Raw genomic sequence first — 18176 nt, 5'->3', positions numbered from 1 at the left:
TAAAATGGCCACCCAAGTGGACAGGGTTGTTAAGAAAGCATATGGTGTTTTGGCTTTCATTAACAGGGGGATTGAGTTTAAGAGTCGTGAGATCTTGTTGCAGCTCTATAAAACTTTGGTTAGACCGCACTTGGAATACTGCGTCCAGTTCTGGGCACCCTATTATGGGAAAGATGTGGATGCTTTGGAGAGGGTTCAGAGGAGGTTTACCAGGATGCTGCCTGGACTGGAGGGCTTATCTTATGAAGAGAGGTTGACTGAGTTCGGTCTCTTTTCATTGGAGAAAAGGAGGAGGAGAGGGGACCTAATTGAGGTATACAAGATAATGAGAGGCATAGATAGAGTTGATAGCCAGAGACTATTTCCCAGGGCAGAAATGGCTAGCACGAGGGGTCATAGTTTTAAGCTGGTTGGTGGAAAGTATCGAGGGTATGTCAGAGGCAGGTTCTTTACGCAGAGAGTTGTGAGAGCATGGAATGCGTTGCCAGCAGCAGTTGTGGAAGCAAGGTCATTGGGGTCATTTAAGACACTGCTGGACATGTATATGGTCACAGAAATTTGAGGGTGCATACATGAGGATCAATGGTCGGCACAACATTGTGGGCTGAAGGGCCTGTTCTGTGCTGTACTGTTCTATGTTCTATGTTCTATGTTCTATGTTCTGAAGCGATATCTTCGTTCTTTGCCTGTGCATTAAATTGTGCATGGTTGCAGCAGGAGAATGGTGTGTCAGGATTAGCCCGGTGATGAAGAATTGATCTTTCTTTTAGTTGTTGACTATCTTGAGTCAATACTACTATTTGAATTTAATGAAAGCAGTTGTTTCTTTTCTTGATCAGTGAGATTCACTGCTTTTCGTAATAGCTAAGCAGCTGACATTTCAGTATGCTTGAGATGGAAATCTCCAAACTTACCTATTTTAACATTAATGTTTCAAGTCCAATTCTGATTCTTCCAAAAAGGCTAACTCTGTTTCTATCTTGCATTTGCTGTCAGACCTGCTGAGTTTATTCAACAGTTTATTATTTCAGATCTGTAGCATCCAGTATTAATATTCTTTTATTTGACCATTCCAGCAATCTCCTCACTATCCTCTCTCATCTCCTGTCCTCCATTAATTTAATCTCATCTGAAACCCCCTCATGACTTGTTCACCCTCTGTAATTGTCTGCCTGCCTTCAAAACAGTGCCTTTGGATCTTTTATCTATCTGAGAACTCGGGTTGGACAGTGGGTTTCCATTTGAAACATGATTTTCCATTTGTAAATCCATACCGACTATGCCCAATATCAACCAGTGTCCTTATCAATCAGTTTTCTATTTACCCTATCCTTTATAATAGAAGATTTTACACTTTTTATGATTTTAGCGAGATTACGTTCATATTGTTTTCTCCCTTTTGTTACTAGTGTCTTTTTTCTTCTTTGTTGTATTCCATAAACTTTCCAATCCTTAGAATTACAGCTATTTCTGGCAGTTTCAAAAACCTTTTCTTTCAGTCTTAAACAATGTTGAATTTCTTTTGTTACCATGCGTTGATTAATTAGAGACCGTGAGATAATTGTCTGTGACCATGAACCTTTTTTGTCCTAAAGCACTGGGATTTGTTTTTAGCATCAGGCCTTTAGCCTGTTCTCTAAGTAGGCTTAACGTGTACCTTGCTAGAATGTCCAGACAGGCAGTCGCTGGCTTGCAAAAGAGGTTCCGCTCTGCAGTCTGTTCACAACTCTATTTGTATGCAAGTCAGAATACAAAGAAGGACAATGTAAAGCAGCCATTCATAAGTAAGGGAAATGTTTGTATATTGGGCCTTTAAAATTGTACCCCTGTGAGAGATCACATTCCTAAGGTGAAGGTTGGAAACCACGGATCCCCTGTACTTTATAAAATGAATGGACTGTATTACCCTCTTGAGCTGGTGTTACTTGTCTTCTCTCGGGGCCTGTCTGACTCTTCCAGCTTTCTCCTTTCAGCATGATTTGAATAGCTTTCTTGTTTTGTCTCATGTCTGACTAGTGTTTAGTGGTAGAGGATGCACCACCATTGAGTATCTACAGAAGAAGCACTATTCTTGGATATCAAGAATGTTTATTGCCTGAGAGCATTAAGTACAATTATATTTGGCCATGCATAAATATTAAGACCTTCAGGAGCTATATCGATATCTCCCTCTGAAAGCTAGAGTAAAGCCCCTTGTCCCACCCACAGACTGAGGCACATCAGTAGAAGGTTGGAGCCAACATATTAACCTGTACCTACACAACAAGCTATTTGTCACTTCCTGTACATGAGTGGACTGCTTGGCTGTTTCCAAGGGCATTGAGAATTTGGTGTAGGACTGAAGCCATGCATTAGCTGAGCCCTGCAAAGGGTTTGAGTTTCCTTCCTTATAGGATGTCAGTGAACCAGTGGGTTTATAAATGCCAGTCCAGCATCATCTTGCTGAGGTTCTGTTGGTGAATTTTGAACTCACCTGTGTTGGATTATTAATTCTTTAACTTGATTTTGCTTGGGACTGTGAGTATACTGCAGGAGATGCAAATTTATTGCAGTGTTTGGCTTAAGTGTGCATACTTTGTGCATTCTTTACACGTTCATGATGGTGGGAATTTAAATTCGGGAAAATAAATTGTTGAAAATAAGTAACTGAATTTAATGATCCATATCAATCTGTTTGATTTTCCAGTCCAGAAAGAGGCCCTTTGGCTTATCATGACTGTGCTAATCACCAAGTGTCCATGCCTTCAAGTACCCCATCATGACACTTCTGTTTGTGCCTGAGCGTGTTATTTTAGTACATGAACAAGAGGCAGGAGCAGGCCATTCATCCCCTTGAATCTGCTCTGCCGTTCCTCAAGATCCCATGGCTGATCTGATTATAACCTCCAAATCTGCATTCCCACCTGCCCTTCATAGTCTTCTCCTGCCAACACTTGATAATCCCCCACCCCATCCCCACCACATAATAATCTTCCCCTCCTCCAATTCCAGGATTCTGCTTCCATGACCTTTTCAGGACAAGAGGTCCAAAGAAGATTGTGATGTTTGACTGAAGTAATATGCTGTAAAACGTAGAAATTATCTGAGATTTGAGTTCATTCTTGTTTGATTTCCTGCCTCTCAAGTTCTGGGGTACTTGTGTGTGATTAGAAAAACTTAATTAGTTTCTAATACTCCATCAAAGAGAAAAGCTCAAACTAAGCCAAAAATCTGTTTTTCAAGGTTAATAATCGTTGTTCAAAGGGAGAAAAGTTAGGATGCATTTAGTGACTAAAGAGACTGTCCAACCGTACTGCCATTGCAGTTATTCACTTTAAATGGCATTTCTACTGGACCATTTCGATTTTGAAACCCTTTCATCCTTAAAGCATTTATCTACACTGCATTGTTGCTGCTACATTGTCAAAGAGAGACTGTGTTGTGATTTTTTTCTTTTTAAAGCACGATGGAGGATGAGCAATTTGTTAAAAATATCAGTTGGTTTTGGAGGCCAGCGCACACTGAAGTCGTTAGTCATTGCTGCTGTGTCTCTATGGTTGAGTATTTCGACTTTCTTAGGGTCTTCTTCAGCAGGATGCTTTGCACTGTTAAGTAATGCTAAATGACACCGATCAGGAACCCGGAAGATGCTTAACCAGGGAGAATGGCAATTATTTGACAGTTTTGTCAGATGTTTGTGTGCAGATTACTTCATTTAAAAAAAAGTACATTTTAAAAAGCATATGATCTGCAATGAGCTTCACCAGATTAAGTAATTGTTTTTGTTTGTCTTTGTGTGATCCTTTTGCATGCAAAAGAGCTTATGTATTTGCCTACGATCTACTTCAAAACAACCTATCCACAGTTCTTTTGGTTTTTATCCATTATATTTGATGTTTCATGAAATTTTACCATGCAGTGTATTATTTGCATTGAAGTCAAGCTCCCATGAAGGGATGAGAGGTAGCTTCTACTTCAGCATTAGATGGTCTTACTTTCCAGTTGTGCAATGAAGCCTCAACTTAGATTTTATGTACTACAACAGTTTGCATTTATGCAGTCATTTTTGTTGTAGTAAAACATGTTACCTTATCAAAAAAAAAATTGCCACAAGGAGACTTTGGGGCAAATACTCAAAAATGTGATGAAAGAACTCAATTTTATCAGAAAAAAAACTTGCTTTTATTTAACACTTTTCAAAATCACAGGATATTCCAAGGTGCTTTGCAGAAAACAAAGTTCTTTTGAAGTTTAGACATAGTTGTAATTTAGGTAGTTAGACACCTAATATGTATGCAACAAAATTCCCACAAAACAGCAATGCGATAATGACCAAATAATCTCTTTTTGTGGTAGTAACTGAGGAATAAATATTGGCTAAGGCATTAGGGAGAAAGCTTCTCGCTTTTCTTTTGAAGTATGATCACGTGATCTTCTACATCCACCTGTATGAGCAGATGAAGGCTTATTTTAATGTTTCATACCAAAGATGGCACTTCTGACAATGCAGCACTTCATTAGTACTGCAATTAAGTGTCAGCCCTGATTTTGTACTCGGGTCCTAGAATGGGACTTGAGTCCATTACCTTTTGATTTAGAGTTGAGCCTGAGGCATCACTGGCACTGAGTGCCTTAAAGAGGAAGAAGAGGTTTTGGTGGCCTTACCTCCAGAAAGTATAGCTGCTAATGGTGAAGCAGTTGAAATCAAGAGTACTCGAGAGTTCGAGGATCCCAGCTTTCATGGGTGAAGTTCAGCAATATTAATGAGTTGGAAACAAATGGTCTTGGTGATGTCTTGGATCTGGGGTCAGAAGCTGTTCCTGGGGTCAGATAAGATACTAAGTCTACAAGCGGCCTTGCTCAACCTCGGACTATTGGATAAAGCTGGAACCTTTGAGTGGGATTCAGACCCACAGTCTTCTAACTCCGATGAGAGTACAATTTACTGAAGAATTGTCTGTAACCCTTAAAGAAGAAACTGGAAAATCACCCAAAGATGATCATTGTTTACTGCTTAAAAAAATCTCTAGAGGTGATGAAATGCCTTTTTTGACTACAGGTAGACCATGGCAATGGGTTATCTTGTGCCCTTCTCTACTGGATGAAACAATCATTGTTTTCAATATTCTGATACCTAGAATCAACTAATAAAATGATAAAAAGTATAAGGAGAATGTTGAGTCCATGGTTCGGAGCCAGAAATTTTAGTTCCCAATGCCAGTTTCTGCAGCTAGCCAGGCAAGATGATGATTATGAAGATTTACATCCCAATTGAAACCATTGCCTTAAGCGAAACGATGATTGAAATTAAATACTTATTCATCATATCAGCATGAGAACTAATTTATTAACAAGTTAAAAAAAGATTGGTAGACATCTTTGTTCTGCGGTGTATTACTAAATTACCCACTTCTGTACAAGCTGTGCCATAATCAAATCCTCATGTTAGGTTTACATAATTCATAATTCTTTCAGATTTTATAATCGCTGCATGAAAATTCAGCATCACTTCAAGTCTCCAATGTGGTTATTTTTGACCTGTTGAGAAAAAGCTTCCCCCACTGCATGGCCCTGAGTTTTCATATAGGAGCATAAATCATTTTTTTTGTCCCCAAAGACCAAATGCATTTAAACTTCCTTGTTGTAAAGATTTAATGGGAAAGTGAAGGTTCAATAATATTTTTCTGTATTACTCCTTCAGAATGTTACCATCCCTGGCAAAGGTGATATTGGTTATTCATTCCTAGTAGCTCTGAGAGATATCAAGGTACCTCTTCCATGACTCCTCCTTTGGCAGTTTTGATGCAACCAATCGGTTCTGAGTCACTCACGCTCGTGTGTGACTGAAAAGAAGTACCAAGATAGACTCTCTGGTCAGTGTCATGTTGCTATGAGTGAGATCTGGCTGTGTGTAAATTGGCCTCCATGTTTCTTTCACTGGGAAGATGGTGGCATTATAGTAGTGTCACCAGATTAGTAATTTTGAGGCCATGCTAATACTCTGGTGACTTGGGTTCAGATCCTGTCATGGCAACTGGTGAAATTTGAATTCACTAAAAGTCTGGAATAAAAAGCCAGCCGAAAGGCACTCATGTAGCTAACCACTGTCAATTGTTAAAATAATCTGTTTAGTTCATAAATGCTCTTTAGGGAAGGAAACCTGCTGTCCTTACCTGGCCTGGTCTAAGTGTGACTCCAGACCCACAGCAAATGTGGTTAACTCCCATCTGCCCAGCAAATACTGGCCAAGCTAATGGCACTCACATCCCATGAACAAAAACTTACAATAGTGATTACACTTCAAAGATCCTTTATTAACTGTAAAGTGCCTTGGATCATCCTGAAGTCATGGACAATGCTGTATAAATGCAAGTCTTTTACGCTGGTAACCACCTTTTTTATAATGGATCTCTGTTGGTCAACATGTTATTTTATGCAAGATGTACAAATCAATAAGCTGTCACGGAGCCATAACATTTTAGATGCTAAAATCATTTTTCCAGTTTTGTGAATGAGGAAGAGCTGATGCAATGCCAGATGCAACACTGTTGTAGAGTGGATGTACCTTACAGCAACATTAGTTGATCACTGATTTTATGGTATTGAAACTTAATTGTGAAACGGTTGAACGAATTGTTAAGCTATAACGACATTTATATGGTGTCTTTAATATAGAGAAATATCCCAAGGCAGTTCACAGGGGAATTATAAAATAAAATTTAACCCTGAGATGCACCAGAAGATACTAGTGTAGGTGAGTAATATGTTTTAAGGCGAGCGAAAAAGAGCGATGGAGAGAGTTAGAGAGGTATTAGGTAATTGAAGGCCTGGCTACCAGCAGTGTAGCAGTGAAAAGCGGAGATGGACAGGAATTCAAAGTAGGTTGGGCACAGAGGGTTGTAGGGCAGGAAGAATTCCCAAACAATTCAGATGACATAGATCACACGAATAAGATAGTTAATTTGCAGCCAGTTATGTGAAATTAAAAATGCAACTTAATTGAATGTTGCCTTGAGGTTATAGTTCTCATCCACTAGTTCATTTGTATCTTCAAAGAATTCCAGTTGATTAGTGAGACGTATTATTCTCAGAATGGTGCTACTAATAGCAAAGTTGTATTCTTTACTGGTTCTACTTATCCCAAGAAAGTGATGATGGCATGGTTTACTGAGCTACAGTTGTCCATTATGGCAGTGGTGCTTTGACAATGGTATTGATCATTTCAGAATTTTGATGTAGTATCAAAGATGCAATTGCATTCAGTTCAAGCTGAACAAAAAAAAAACAAGTAATTCATTCCATCTAATCCATATCCATGCGTATGCTCTACACACCCTCCTTAATATAAGTCTGTTAGTATACACTTCATTTATCTAACTTTCCCTTAAATACATCTATGCTAGCAATCTCTGAGATTGCAAATTCTACATTCCCAGCCCCCTCAGGAAAGAAATCTGTCCTGAATACCTTATTATTTGCTACATTGATGTTCCATAGCTTTTGAGTCCTGCTTGAGTGGATGTATCAGTTCCACATTTATTGAAAGGCATGCATTTTTTTCCCTTTTGGATTATAGACTGGACCCTGCTACATTCTGGGTGCAGGTACAACAGACTGAGTAGCCTCCTTCTACACTGTAAGGCTGTAATCCTGTGGTATAGTTAAAAGTACCAGGAAAGTTATTTTTCCCAACTTGAAGTGTGATGTATATGCTTCGCCTTCATTATTTAGTTTTCAGAGTAATTAAGTAAGTACTTTGAGAAAGGCTGGCACCAGGTGTCTTTGAGATCCTGATAAACTGCCGATCAACAATCTTTTGGATTTGCTTTTTAAGTTGCAAATTCACAGACCTGTAAGACTCCGAGATATCCAGAAGTCTGCAAACCCAAGAATCATGCCTTTGAGGAAGGGTCTCTGGACCTGAAATGTTAACTCTGATTTTGTCTTCACAGATGCTGCCAGACCTGCTGAACTTTTCCAGCAACTTCTGTTTTTGTTCCTGATTTGCAGCATCTGTAGTTCTTTCAGTTTTTATTAAGCATTCATCTCTCTCCCTTTGTTGATGAAAAAAGACAAAAAAAGTGATAAATTCGAAAGGGTGCAGTTAAGATTCGCAGGGATGTTCAAAGATAGTAAGAATTGCTGATGTTGGAGTCAGAGATAACACAGTATGGAGCTGGAGGGACACAACAGGCCAGGCAGCATCAGAGCAGGAGGAAAGTTGACATTTTGGGTCGGGAACTGTTTTCAGAAATGGGGGAGGGGGCAGGGAGCTCAGAAATAAATAGCGAGAGGAGGGGTGGGGCTGGGGAAGGTAGATGGGAAGGTGTTAGGTGAGTGCAGGTAGGCAGTGGTGGGGATTGGTCAGTGAGATGGGAGATGAGAGGGAGAGTTGGCCATGGGATGAGACTGGGGGTGGGGAGATGTTGAAACTGGCAAAGTCCACATTTAGGCCATTGGGTTGTAGGCTCCCGAGGCGGAATATGAGGTGCTGCTGCTCCAGTTTCCGTGTGGTGTCATTGTGACCCTGGAGGAGGCCCAGGATGGACATGTCAATCTGAGTAGGATAGGGAGTGGAAATGGTTCGCGTCTGGAAGGTGGTGTTGTTTGTTGCATACAGAGCGCAGATGCTCTACAAAGCTCTAGGGAAACATTTTGGAATATTTTGCAAATCTACAAAGAAATTCTGAGCCTCCTCAAGGTCTCACTGATATAGAGGAGGCCACATCGGGTGCAGCAGATGCAGTAGACCACATTGACAGATGTGCAGGTGAACCTCTGTCTGATGTGAAACGTTTGATCGGTGCCTTGAATGGAGGTGAGAGGGAGATATAGGGGCATGTGTAGCGCTTCCTGAGGTTGCAGGGAAAGGTACCGGGGGTGGTCATCAGAGTCGTGAATCTTTAAAACTGTCTTCCTCAAAAGACTATGGTTGTAAATTATTTTTATGGCTGAAGTAGACAGATTCTTGGTAAGAAAGGGAAGTGAAAGATTATCAGGTTAAGCAGCAATGTGGAACCGTGGTCACCGTGATCTTACTAAATGGCAGAAAAGGCTCAGGGACCAAATGGCCGCCTCCTGCGCCTGAATCATACATTCACTGCTTGACATAAGGATTATAGATAAATTGGTTTAAGATTTAAAAATGAGACATCATAACGAGTAATGAAGATGCCCTAGTCCAGCTTTCCATTTCAAATTTTCCTTTCAGTGTGATGGTTGGGTTTTTATATTTAATGATAAGGAAGCTGCTGTTATGGGCTGGGAAGCTAATTCTTCATTTTGCTTCACGGCTTCTAGGAAAACATTTTGGAATATTTTGCAAATCTACAACTGTGAAATAGAAACAAAAGCACTCCTTTGTAACTTTGACGAGACACTATAAGGCTCAGTAACAAAATGATTATAACTGTAATAAAGGAAGAAATGGTGAAAGCTGGCCAAGGCATTTTCAGATTACAGGTTATTTTATGACACAGGTTTTATTAAAATATGAATGATTTGGAATGTATGTTGAAGACTTGGATTGGTAAAATGAAGGTACAAAGCCAAGATTACTGATAACGCTAAATAGGTGGCCAAGCAAGTGGTGAGGATGGCATAGATAGATTAAACGAGTGGAAAAAAAGTGGGTAAATGCAATATAATGTGGAGGAATCTGAGGGTATGCACTTTGGAAAGATTGAGGGGCTGAATATTACTTAGACTGTTATAACACAAGGGATTTGGAAGCCCTTGTATATAATTCATAAAGAGCTAGCATATTAATTCAGCAAGTAATTTGGTGTGGATTTGTTGGGCCAAAGGGCCTACTTCCATACTGTAGGGATTCATTTCCATACTGTATGAGGACTTTTCAATGTTAGCCTTTATTTTAAAGGGAATGGAGTAATTTTAAAAAGTATTTCTAAAACCATAGAAAGGACGAGTCAGACCATAGCTCGTATACCGTGAATGGTTTAGGTCCACTTCTCTGACGAAAGATACATTGGCATTAGAGGCATCCCAGAGTTCTCAGGTATATAGGGATTGATTTATGATGGGCGGTTGAGCACATTGGGGTCGGTACTCATTGGAGTTTATAAGAATGAGAGACGGCCTCATTGAAGCATGCAGGTAGTTCTCCTATAATGTGATAGTTGTGTGATAGACAAAATTGCATCATAGGAGAATCACTATACCTGTACAGTGGAAAGTTTGCATTGTCCAAACAGTGCCCACTATTCATGAATTGCATTACAACTGATCCACGTGAATGAAACATGCATTATCGCAGAACTACCTGTACAAGATTCTCAAGGCATTTACAGAATAGATGAAGAGAGGTTGTTTCACTTTATGGGTGCAGGCACACTCTCGGAATAAGGATCCACTCATTTAGCGCACGGATGAGGACGAATTTCTTACCTCAGAGGGTGGTGAATCTGCAGAATTCTTTATCACAGAGGGATATGTTAAGTATATTCAAAGCTGAAATAAGACAGTTTTAATCGTAAGGGATTCAAGGGTTATAGGGAAATAGTAGAGAAATGGGGAATTATTAGATCAGCCATGATTTCATTGAGTAGCAAAGCAAACTTTACTGGGCTGACTCACTTACATCTGCCCCAATGCTGTATAAACGTCGCAATGCATTTAAGTTTGTGCGATCAGGCAGTGTTTTTAGGAATTTGCAATAAATAATGCAATGGATATGCAAAAGGCTAGACTGAGAGGAATGCAGACTTTGGCTGTTAGAAATGGGTGGGTGTGTTCTTGTTATGTAATGGGGGAATTGAGGCATCAGAGACCATTGGAGGTATTTTAAATTTGGGGCATTGGCTGACTGGTAACTGATATAGGTCAGCAAGTGTAAGTGTGACTAATGATTGATACTTAGTGTTGGTTTGGCTTCAAGCAGCAAAACCGGTAAGGGTTTGTAGAGGGATGTAGGAGACCAGTCAAGTGAGCAATCTGCAAATGATAAAAGCAAGGACAAGGGAAAACACATTCTTACGAAAAATATTATAAAAACCAATGCAAGTATGTAAAGCATTTCTTAAGAGTTTTTATTTTTATGTGCATCAAACAGGAAAAGACCATTCATCCCCTCAAACCTCTACGCAGTTGGTCAGAATATGACTAACCTGTATCTTAAATCCAGCTATTCACCTTACATTGTGACCTTTATTTCATAAAACTCTAATCCAATTAAGTACCAAACCAGTAAATCTTGAGCAGATCATTCTCCTTCTACTTAAAGTTTCAGGTATAAATTTACCAGATGATTCCCACTTCAAGCCACTTTCTGACCTTTTATCTTTCAAATCCCGGTGGAACTGGTTTCATCATTTAACTTTCAGTTTAAATTTGTTGGAATATTTTTCTTTCCTCTCTCATCTTGTCTTTGTGATCCATGGCATCTGTGTTATACAGCTCAGAGTGCACTCTTAGAGTTAGGAAAGGCAGAAATTGTCATTTTATCAAAGGGCATTTTTCAGTGTTTCAGTTGGACAGAGTACAAATACATCCCATCGCACTTGCTAAATCCCAATCTGGAAAGATGCCAGTTACATGTGATCGCATGATAATTCCATATTGCCAACTGTTGGTTTTGACTGAAATCTGTGTTGATGCTACCAGTGATGGACATGGATTTGTTAGTTATTTCACAGATTGTAGTTACAGTAATTATCTGCAATGAGATATGACGTTGGTAGATATGTTTAGTGCAGCGTGTTTCTAAATTGCTACTTTGCTTACTGCAAACAAGCTGCTCTTTCAAATTTGTTATTAGTAATTAATTTACAGAACCAGGATAGGGCATAGGCCATTTAGGACTGAGATGAGGAGAAATTTCTTTACCCAGAGGGCACTGAGCCTGTGGAATCATCTGCCACAGAAACTGGTTGAGAATGTTTTCAAGGCCAAGTTAGATTTTTTCAGAAGTCGCACAACAGCAGGTTATAGTCCAACAGGTTTGTTTGAAATCTCAAACTTTTGGAGCACTTTTTTTTTCTTTATTCATTCATGGGATGAGGGCGTCTCTGGCCAGGCAGCATTTATAGGCCATCCCTCGGAGTCATATGGAGGCCGACCCAAGTAAGGATGGCAGTTTCCTTCCTAAAGGACATCAGTGAACCAGATGAACTTTTCCTGACAATCAAAATAGATTCACAGATTCAATGGATTCTTAATTCCAGATATTTATTGAAATCAAATTCCACCATCTGTCATGATGGGATTTGAACCCGGCTCCCCAGAATATGATCTGGGTCTCTGGACTTACAGTCCAATGATAATACCAGTAGGCCATCACCTCCCCTTAGACGACTTCACCTGATGAACGAGCAGTCCTCTGAAAGCTTCTGATTTCAAATAAATCTTTTGGACTATAATTTGTTGCCATCTGACTTTGCCCATCCCAGTCCAACATTGTCACCTCTTCATCAGAGTTTGATGTAGTTCTTGGGGCTAAAGGGATCAAAAGGTATAGGGCAAAGTGGGAGTAGGCTATAGATGATCATAGTTGATCTACCATGATCCTGTTGAAGGGCTGAATGGTGTACTCCTATATACTGTGTTTCCTATTGCCAATTTGTGTCATGATTTAGAAACCCTTTTTTCTCCCTCGGGTATTGCAGTTATGAGCTGGTCATCTCTTAATAACTTTGTATGTTGAAGATGACGGGCTTATTTAAGTTCGCTGTTCTGGACTAAAACTCTCATTTCTTTGAACCATTCTCAAAAAATGGCTAGACTAAAGGTATCCATAACATCACTGTTGACTGTTGTAAAAGCCCACGTGTCCTTTGAGTAAGGATGTTAAACCTCACCAGGCCTGGCCGATATGTGATTCCAGGCCCACAGCAATATTATTTACTTTTAACTAATCTGTGATCAATTAGGGATCAGCAATAAATGCTGTCCTAGCCAGGTATACCTGCATTCTACGAAAGCTTGATTTTAAAAAAAATCAATCACTTGTTTTTGCCTCTGCAGTCAGTGAAGAACTGCTGAAATGAGTGTCCTTACAGCTTTCAAAGAACTAGCACAGGCAGCATGGACCGAATAGCCGCCTCCTATAATTTATCTTTGTCTAAACCTGTGTTCCGTTGGCCTGAGGCTGCTATCGTCGTTTGCCCTTGTCCTGCATTGAAACCATGACAGAGTTGTATGAGCTGGCTAGCTCACATACACAACAAACCTACAGAATGCCAAACTAGAACTTCCCACTCTTGCATCAGGCAGAGCTTTAAATTTTATTTTATTGAACTGTATGAGGAATCATACAAAAGTGGCAAAGTAGTTAACGTAAATAAGATCCAAAAGAAGTGCTGATGCAGTGAATCGGAAGCAAAAACAAAAATTGCTGGAAAAGTTCAGCAGGTCTGGCAGCATCTGTGGAAGGAAAAAAGAGTTACTGTTTCAGGTTGAATGACCCTTCCTCAGAGCCCTTCCTGCTGAGCTTTTCCAGCAGTTCCTGTTTTGTTTCAAATGTAAATGAGTTGTGACGGCCCACGGCTGTGATGAAGAAGCGATGCAAATTATTTTAAGAATGAAATTGGATGTTTTGACTGCATTATTCCCCATCAAGTTTTAATATTTTTGCCCTTTTTAAAAGTGTCCATTGTGTTTTGACATTGTTAAATTAAAAAGAGTGGGCTTCACTTTCCCTGATGCTGGTTGTCTTCATATGTTCTGTGTGTGCATTTATTTTGATGCATAAAGGGCTGTCTTTTCCCAATTAGCTTCAAGCTCTGGGTGGTTTTAGAGCAATAGAACATGGTAACTGCTATAGAAAATTCAGCCTTCAGACAGCTCATATTTCAAATTGGATAATGTTGAAATGTTGTGAAGCATCAGGCATAGCATGTAAACTGTGGCAATTGTTTGAAAACAAATTGAGATATTTAAAATGCAACTAGACAGAGTTAAAGTATCAGAGATAATGGGAACTGCAGATGCTGGAGAATCCGAGATAACAAAGTGTGAAGCTGGATGAACACAGCAGGCCCAGCAGCATCTCAGGAGCACAAAAGCTGATGTTTCGGGCCTAGACCCTTCATCAGATAGGGGGATGGGGTGAGGGTTCTGGAATAAATAGGGAGAGAGGGGGAGGTGGATTAAAGATGGGTAGAGGAGAAGATAGCTGGAGAGGAGACAGAGAAGTTAAAGAGGCAGGAATGGAGCCAATAGAGGTCAGTGTATGTGGGGAGGTAGGGAGGGGGATAGGTCAGTCCGGGGAGGACGGACAGGTCAAGGGGGCGGGATGAGGTTAGTAAGAAGGAAATGGGGGTGCGGCTTGAGGTGGGAGGAGGGGATAGGTGAGAGGAGGAACAGGTTAGAGAGGTGGGGATGAGCTGGACTGATTTTGGGATGCAGTAGGTGGAGGGGAGGTTTTGAAGCTTGTGAAATCCACATTGATATCATTGGGCTGCAGGTTTCCCAAGTGGAATATGAGTTGCTGTTCCTGCAATCTTGGGGTGGCATCATTATGGTACTGCAGGAGGCCCAGGATGGACATGTCGTCTGAGGACTGGGAGGGGGAGTTAATGGTTCGCGACTGGGGGGTGCAGTTGTTTATTGCGAACCAAGCGGAGGTGTTCTGCAAAGTGGTCCCCAAGCCTCCGCTTGGTTTCTCCAATGTCGAGGAAGCCACAATGGGCACAGTGGATACAGAATACCACATTGGCAGATGTGCAGGTGAGCTAATGTAGGTCATCAAGTAGAGAGGGTGAGGAGTAAATGAGACTTGGTGCAAGTTTAGATGCAGGTAGCAGAGCTAAGGTTTAGGATGTGAAATGTCAGAAACCAGCCACAATGGATGTGGTCTCCCTTTAATATATCTCTAATTAAAGCCATTTGTCTGTACTATCCTGTCCAGAGTTTCATTATCGGTTGCGTTGACTTTACCTGATGAAGGAGCAACACTTTGAAAGCTTGTGATTTCAAATAAACCTGATGGATTATAACCTGGTGTCATGTGACTTCTGACTTTCTTTACATTTGAGTACTGAACCTCTTCACTTCACACATTCATTCTGTATTCCTGATTTTAATTGGTCTATCATCGGGGCTTGTGTCTAGAATGTAAGCTAGAGCTTTCCAGACGGGAGTTTGGAACTTGTATGGAGTCGCAAGTTCTAAGGTAGTAGTAGCAAATCCCTCTCCTCCCCTGCTGCCCTTCTCCCACTCGTAGGGCATTTCCCCACCATGTGATGAAATGGACCGAAACTAAGCAACATCAATTAGCACTGTTAATGTTATAAAATGTCCCAAGGTAATTTAGAGAAGTATTATACACCAAAATTTGTCACTGATCCATGTGAAGTGATAATAGGATAGATGACCAAAGGTTTGGTTAAAGTTGTAGGTTTTACATCTTGAAGGAGGAAAAAGAGAGGCAGAGGTTGAAGGGAGTGGTTCAAGAACTTATGCTAATGGCTTCCAACCTTTTCCCACTGTGACCCCATTTTGTGGCTGAAAGGTTGTTGGGATCCTGCGAGGGGTGGTAAGGGAAGGATGGGGGTTGGGGGATAAGGTTATGAGTTCAACTGTGTGGGAGATCTGTGCTTTTGAGGTTGGTATTTCGGTACACTTTATTGCTTCACATTTCTCTAGTTTCTTAGTACATGAATCTCTATTCAGTTAGACCCCAGTTGATTTGTATCTTAAGTCCATCTATCTGGGAAAGAGTTTTTTTTCCTTCCTGTTCCTCACTTTGTGCCTTTCTTGAGATACAGGAATCTGGCCCATCACTGACTTTGCAGCAATGCCCTGATTTTGTGATTTATGGAGAATATATGGCACTGAGTGCAGATACATATGGGCAAAAACTCTGAAATTTACCTTTTAACTCTGTCCGTGTTTTATATAACAAAACAGGAAATGAGGAGACCATGCAGCAAAGCAAACCATCCTTCCTGGAGTATTTTGAACAGAAGGAGAAAGAAAACCCAGCAAACAGTCACAGTAGTCGAAACGCACTTCAGAATTCCTCAGATAACTGGAAGGTGCCTCAGGATGGGGACTTTGAATTTGTAAGTAATTTTAAAATTGAGTTTAGTTCATTTTGACAAAGGAATATGAAGGCTTTACACTTTTTTATTTTCCGATCTCAGATGACTGCAGTGCTGTCTCTGTTTTGTTGGATTAAGGCTTCTATCTGTAAACTGGACTGACATTTCAAGTTCAAGTGCGATGTTGATGAGAAGATCAATAAGTGAGAAGTTTGAATAGATGCGATGATGTTGAAGAACGCCAAGTCTCAGTTCATAAGGAGCAGGGCATTTCTCAGTGCCCTCGCCAACAGTTTCAACGCAACTAATGGCTGCAATTTAAAAAGCTTAGGGTTGGGGGGCACTCTGTGTGGGATGCTCTTTGGAGAGTCAGTGTGGGCTTGACGGGCCGAATGACCTACTTCATACTGTACTGGTTCTGTGAATTAGAATTAGGCCCTTGCAACTCCACTGTCAACATGCTCTGCCATTCAGTAAAATCATGGCTGATGTTCTGCCTCAGTTCCCCTTTCTCTCTCAAGCTTCCATGTCCCTCAGTTACCTAATTGTCAAAGATCAGTCAGTCAATCTTGAATATACCGACTGAGTACCTGCAGCCCTCTTGGGCAAAAATTACACATGTACTTATCCAGCATCCCCTTTAAAGGTGTTTGTCACAAGATGTGTTATTGCATCCAGTTAGTGATATGTTGGTTTGCAGAAGGCAATGTTTGTACAGTTCTGGCTGCCACACTGTAAGAGAGTATAGAAGAGATTTGCCAAAATGGTTTTAAGGAGAGAAACTTCAGTTATGATAGAGTAGAGAGGTTAGCCCTGTTCTCCTTGGAAAGAAGAAAATTAAAAGAAGAACTGATAGAAGCTCTCAGAATCATGAGAGGTCCAAATAGAGTCGATAAGCCCTGTTCCCATTTGGGAAAAGGATCGAGAACGAGAAGGCACAGATTGAAAATGATTTGCAAATGTAACAAATATAGTATGAGAAAAATCTTTTCCATGCGAGTGATTCTGGTCTGCAGTGCACTGCCTGCAAGTATGGTAGAGGCAGTTGACTGAGGCATTCAAGAAGGCATCGGATGATTATTTCAATAAAAAGCAGAAAAATGGCTCTAAGTCATAATGTTAATTGAAGAGCTGTTACAAACATAGTGGACTGAGTGACCACCTCCTCTGAAACAGTTCTGTGATTCAGTGAAATCAGATGACGAATGCTTGCACTCCTCTGACACCCTCAAAAAGCCCAATGCCTTGATCTTTTCATAGCATAGTTGTTATGTTGCCGAACTAGTAATTCAAAGACATGATATTGAATTTAAGCTAGCGAATTTAAATTCAGGTCATTAAATAACTTGTCAATAAGATGTTAGTGTTAATATTGGCGATCTTGCAGCCGGCAGATTGTTGCATAAGTCTATCCACGTCACTAATACCCTTTAGGGAAGAAAGCCTGCTGCCCATGCCTAGTCTGTACTATATGTAACTCTCTAGGTCCATTGCACTATGGCCCTTACCTATCCTCTGAATTGGCTGAGCAAGTCACACCGTTTTCAAGAGCAGTTGCAGATGGGCAGCAGATGTTGGCTTTGCCAGTGATGCCCATATCCCACAAATTAATATAAAAAGATGCTCCAGTAATGTAGTCAGAGTCTTTTATTCTTTTGAACACTACATATACTTACACCATGTAGTGTGGACACAAATATCATTCCATTTTGTTGAAACAAAAAGCTTTAAATGTTTTTAGCCATTTTACAGGAAAGAAAAGCAGTGGTATTGGTTTGATCATTTCCTGATTAGTCTTCCAAACCACACTCCTATGTTCACTGGTTGCAGTGAAATACCGCATGCGCCTCAGCATAAGAATGCTCAATAAATGCAATGGCTGTCATTAAGCCTTTGACTACTGCCACAGTTGCTGTGACATGGCTTAGAGGCTAAAGGCATTCAGAGTTACTGAACCGAGATGCCTGCATCAGAGCTGAGATAAACAGGATACTGGAAAAGTCTCTAAGAGAACGAGAGGTTTTAGTTCTTTCGTCACAAGCATCGCTGGCAAGGCCAATATTTGTTGCCCATTCCTAATTTTCCTTGAGAACGTGATGGTGACCACCACCTACAGCTGCTGCAATCCGTTGTTTTATAGGTACACCCGCAGTGCTGTTAGGTCCTGCATTCCAGTATTTTGACCAAGCAACGCTG

The 18176-nt window shown here is 40.5% G+C and overlaps 1 protein-coding gene across 2 annotated transcripts in view; it reads left to right on the top strand.

Moving 5' to 3' along the window:
- LOC125461588 (serine/threonine-protein kinase 3/4) overlaps positions 1–18176 on the top strand; it is a 152003-nt gene that overhangs the window by 84757 nt on the left and 49070 nt on the right. For both annotated transcript variants that reach the window (XM_059652731.1, XM_059652732.1), the window contains exon 10: positions 15847–16001. In XM_059652731.1, the coding sequence (XP_059508714.1) occupies positions 15847–16001 (155 nt within the window). The remainder of the gene's footprint in view (positions 1–15846; positions 16002–18176) is intronic.

This window comes from Stegostoma tigrinum, chromosome 19 (genome assembly GCF_030684315.1).
Source record: "Stegostoma tigrinum isolate sSteTig4 chromosome 19, sSteTig4.hap1, whole genome shotgun sequence".
Lineage (NCBI taxonomy): Eukaryota > Metazoa > Chordata > Chondrichthyes > Orectolobiformes > Stegostomatidae > Stegostoma > Stegostoma tigrinum.
The sequence above is the reverse complement of the archived record's forward strand: the minus strand, read 5'-3'. Positions and strand labels throughout refer to the sequence as shown.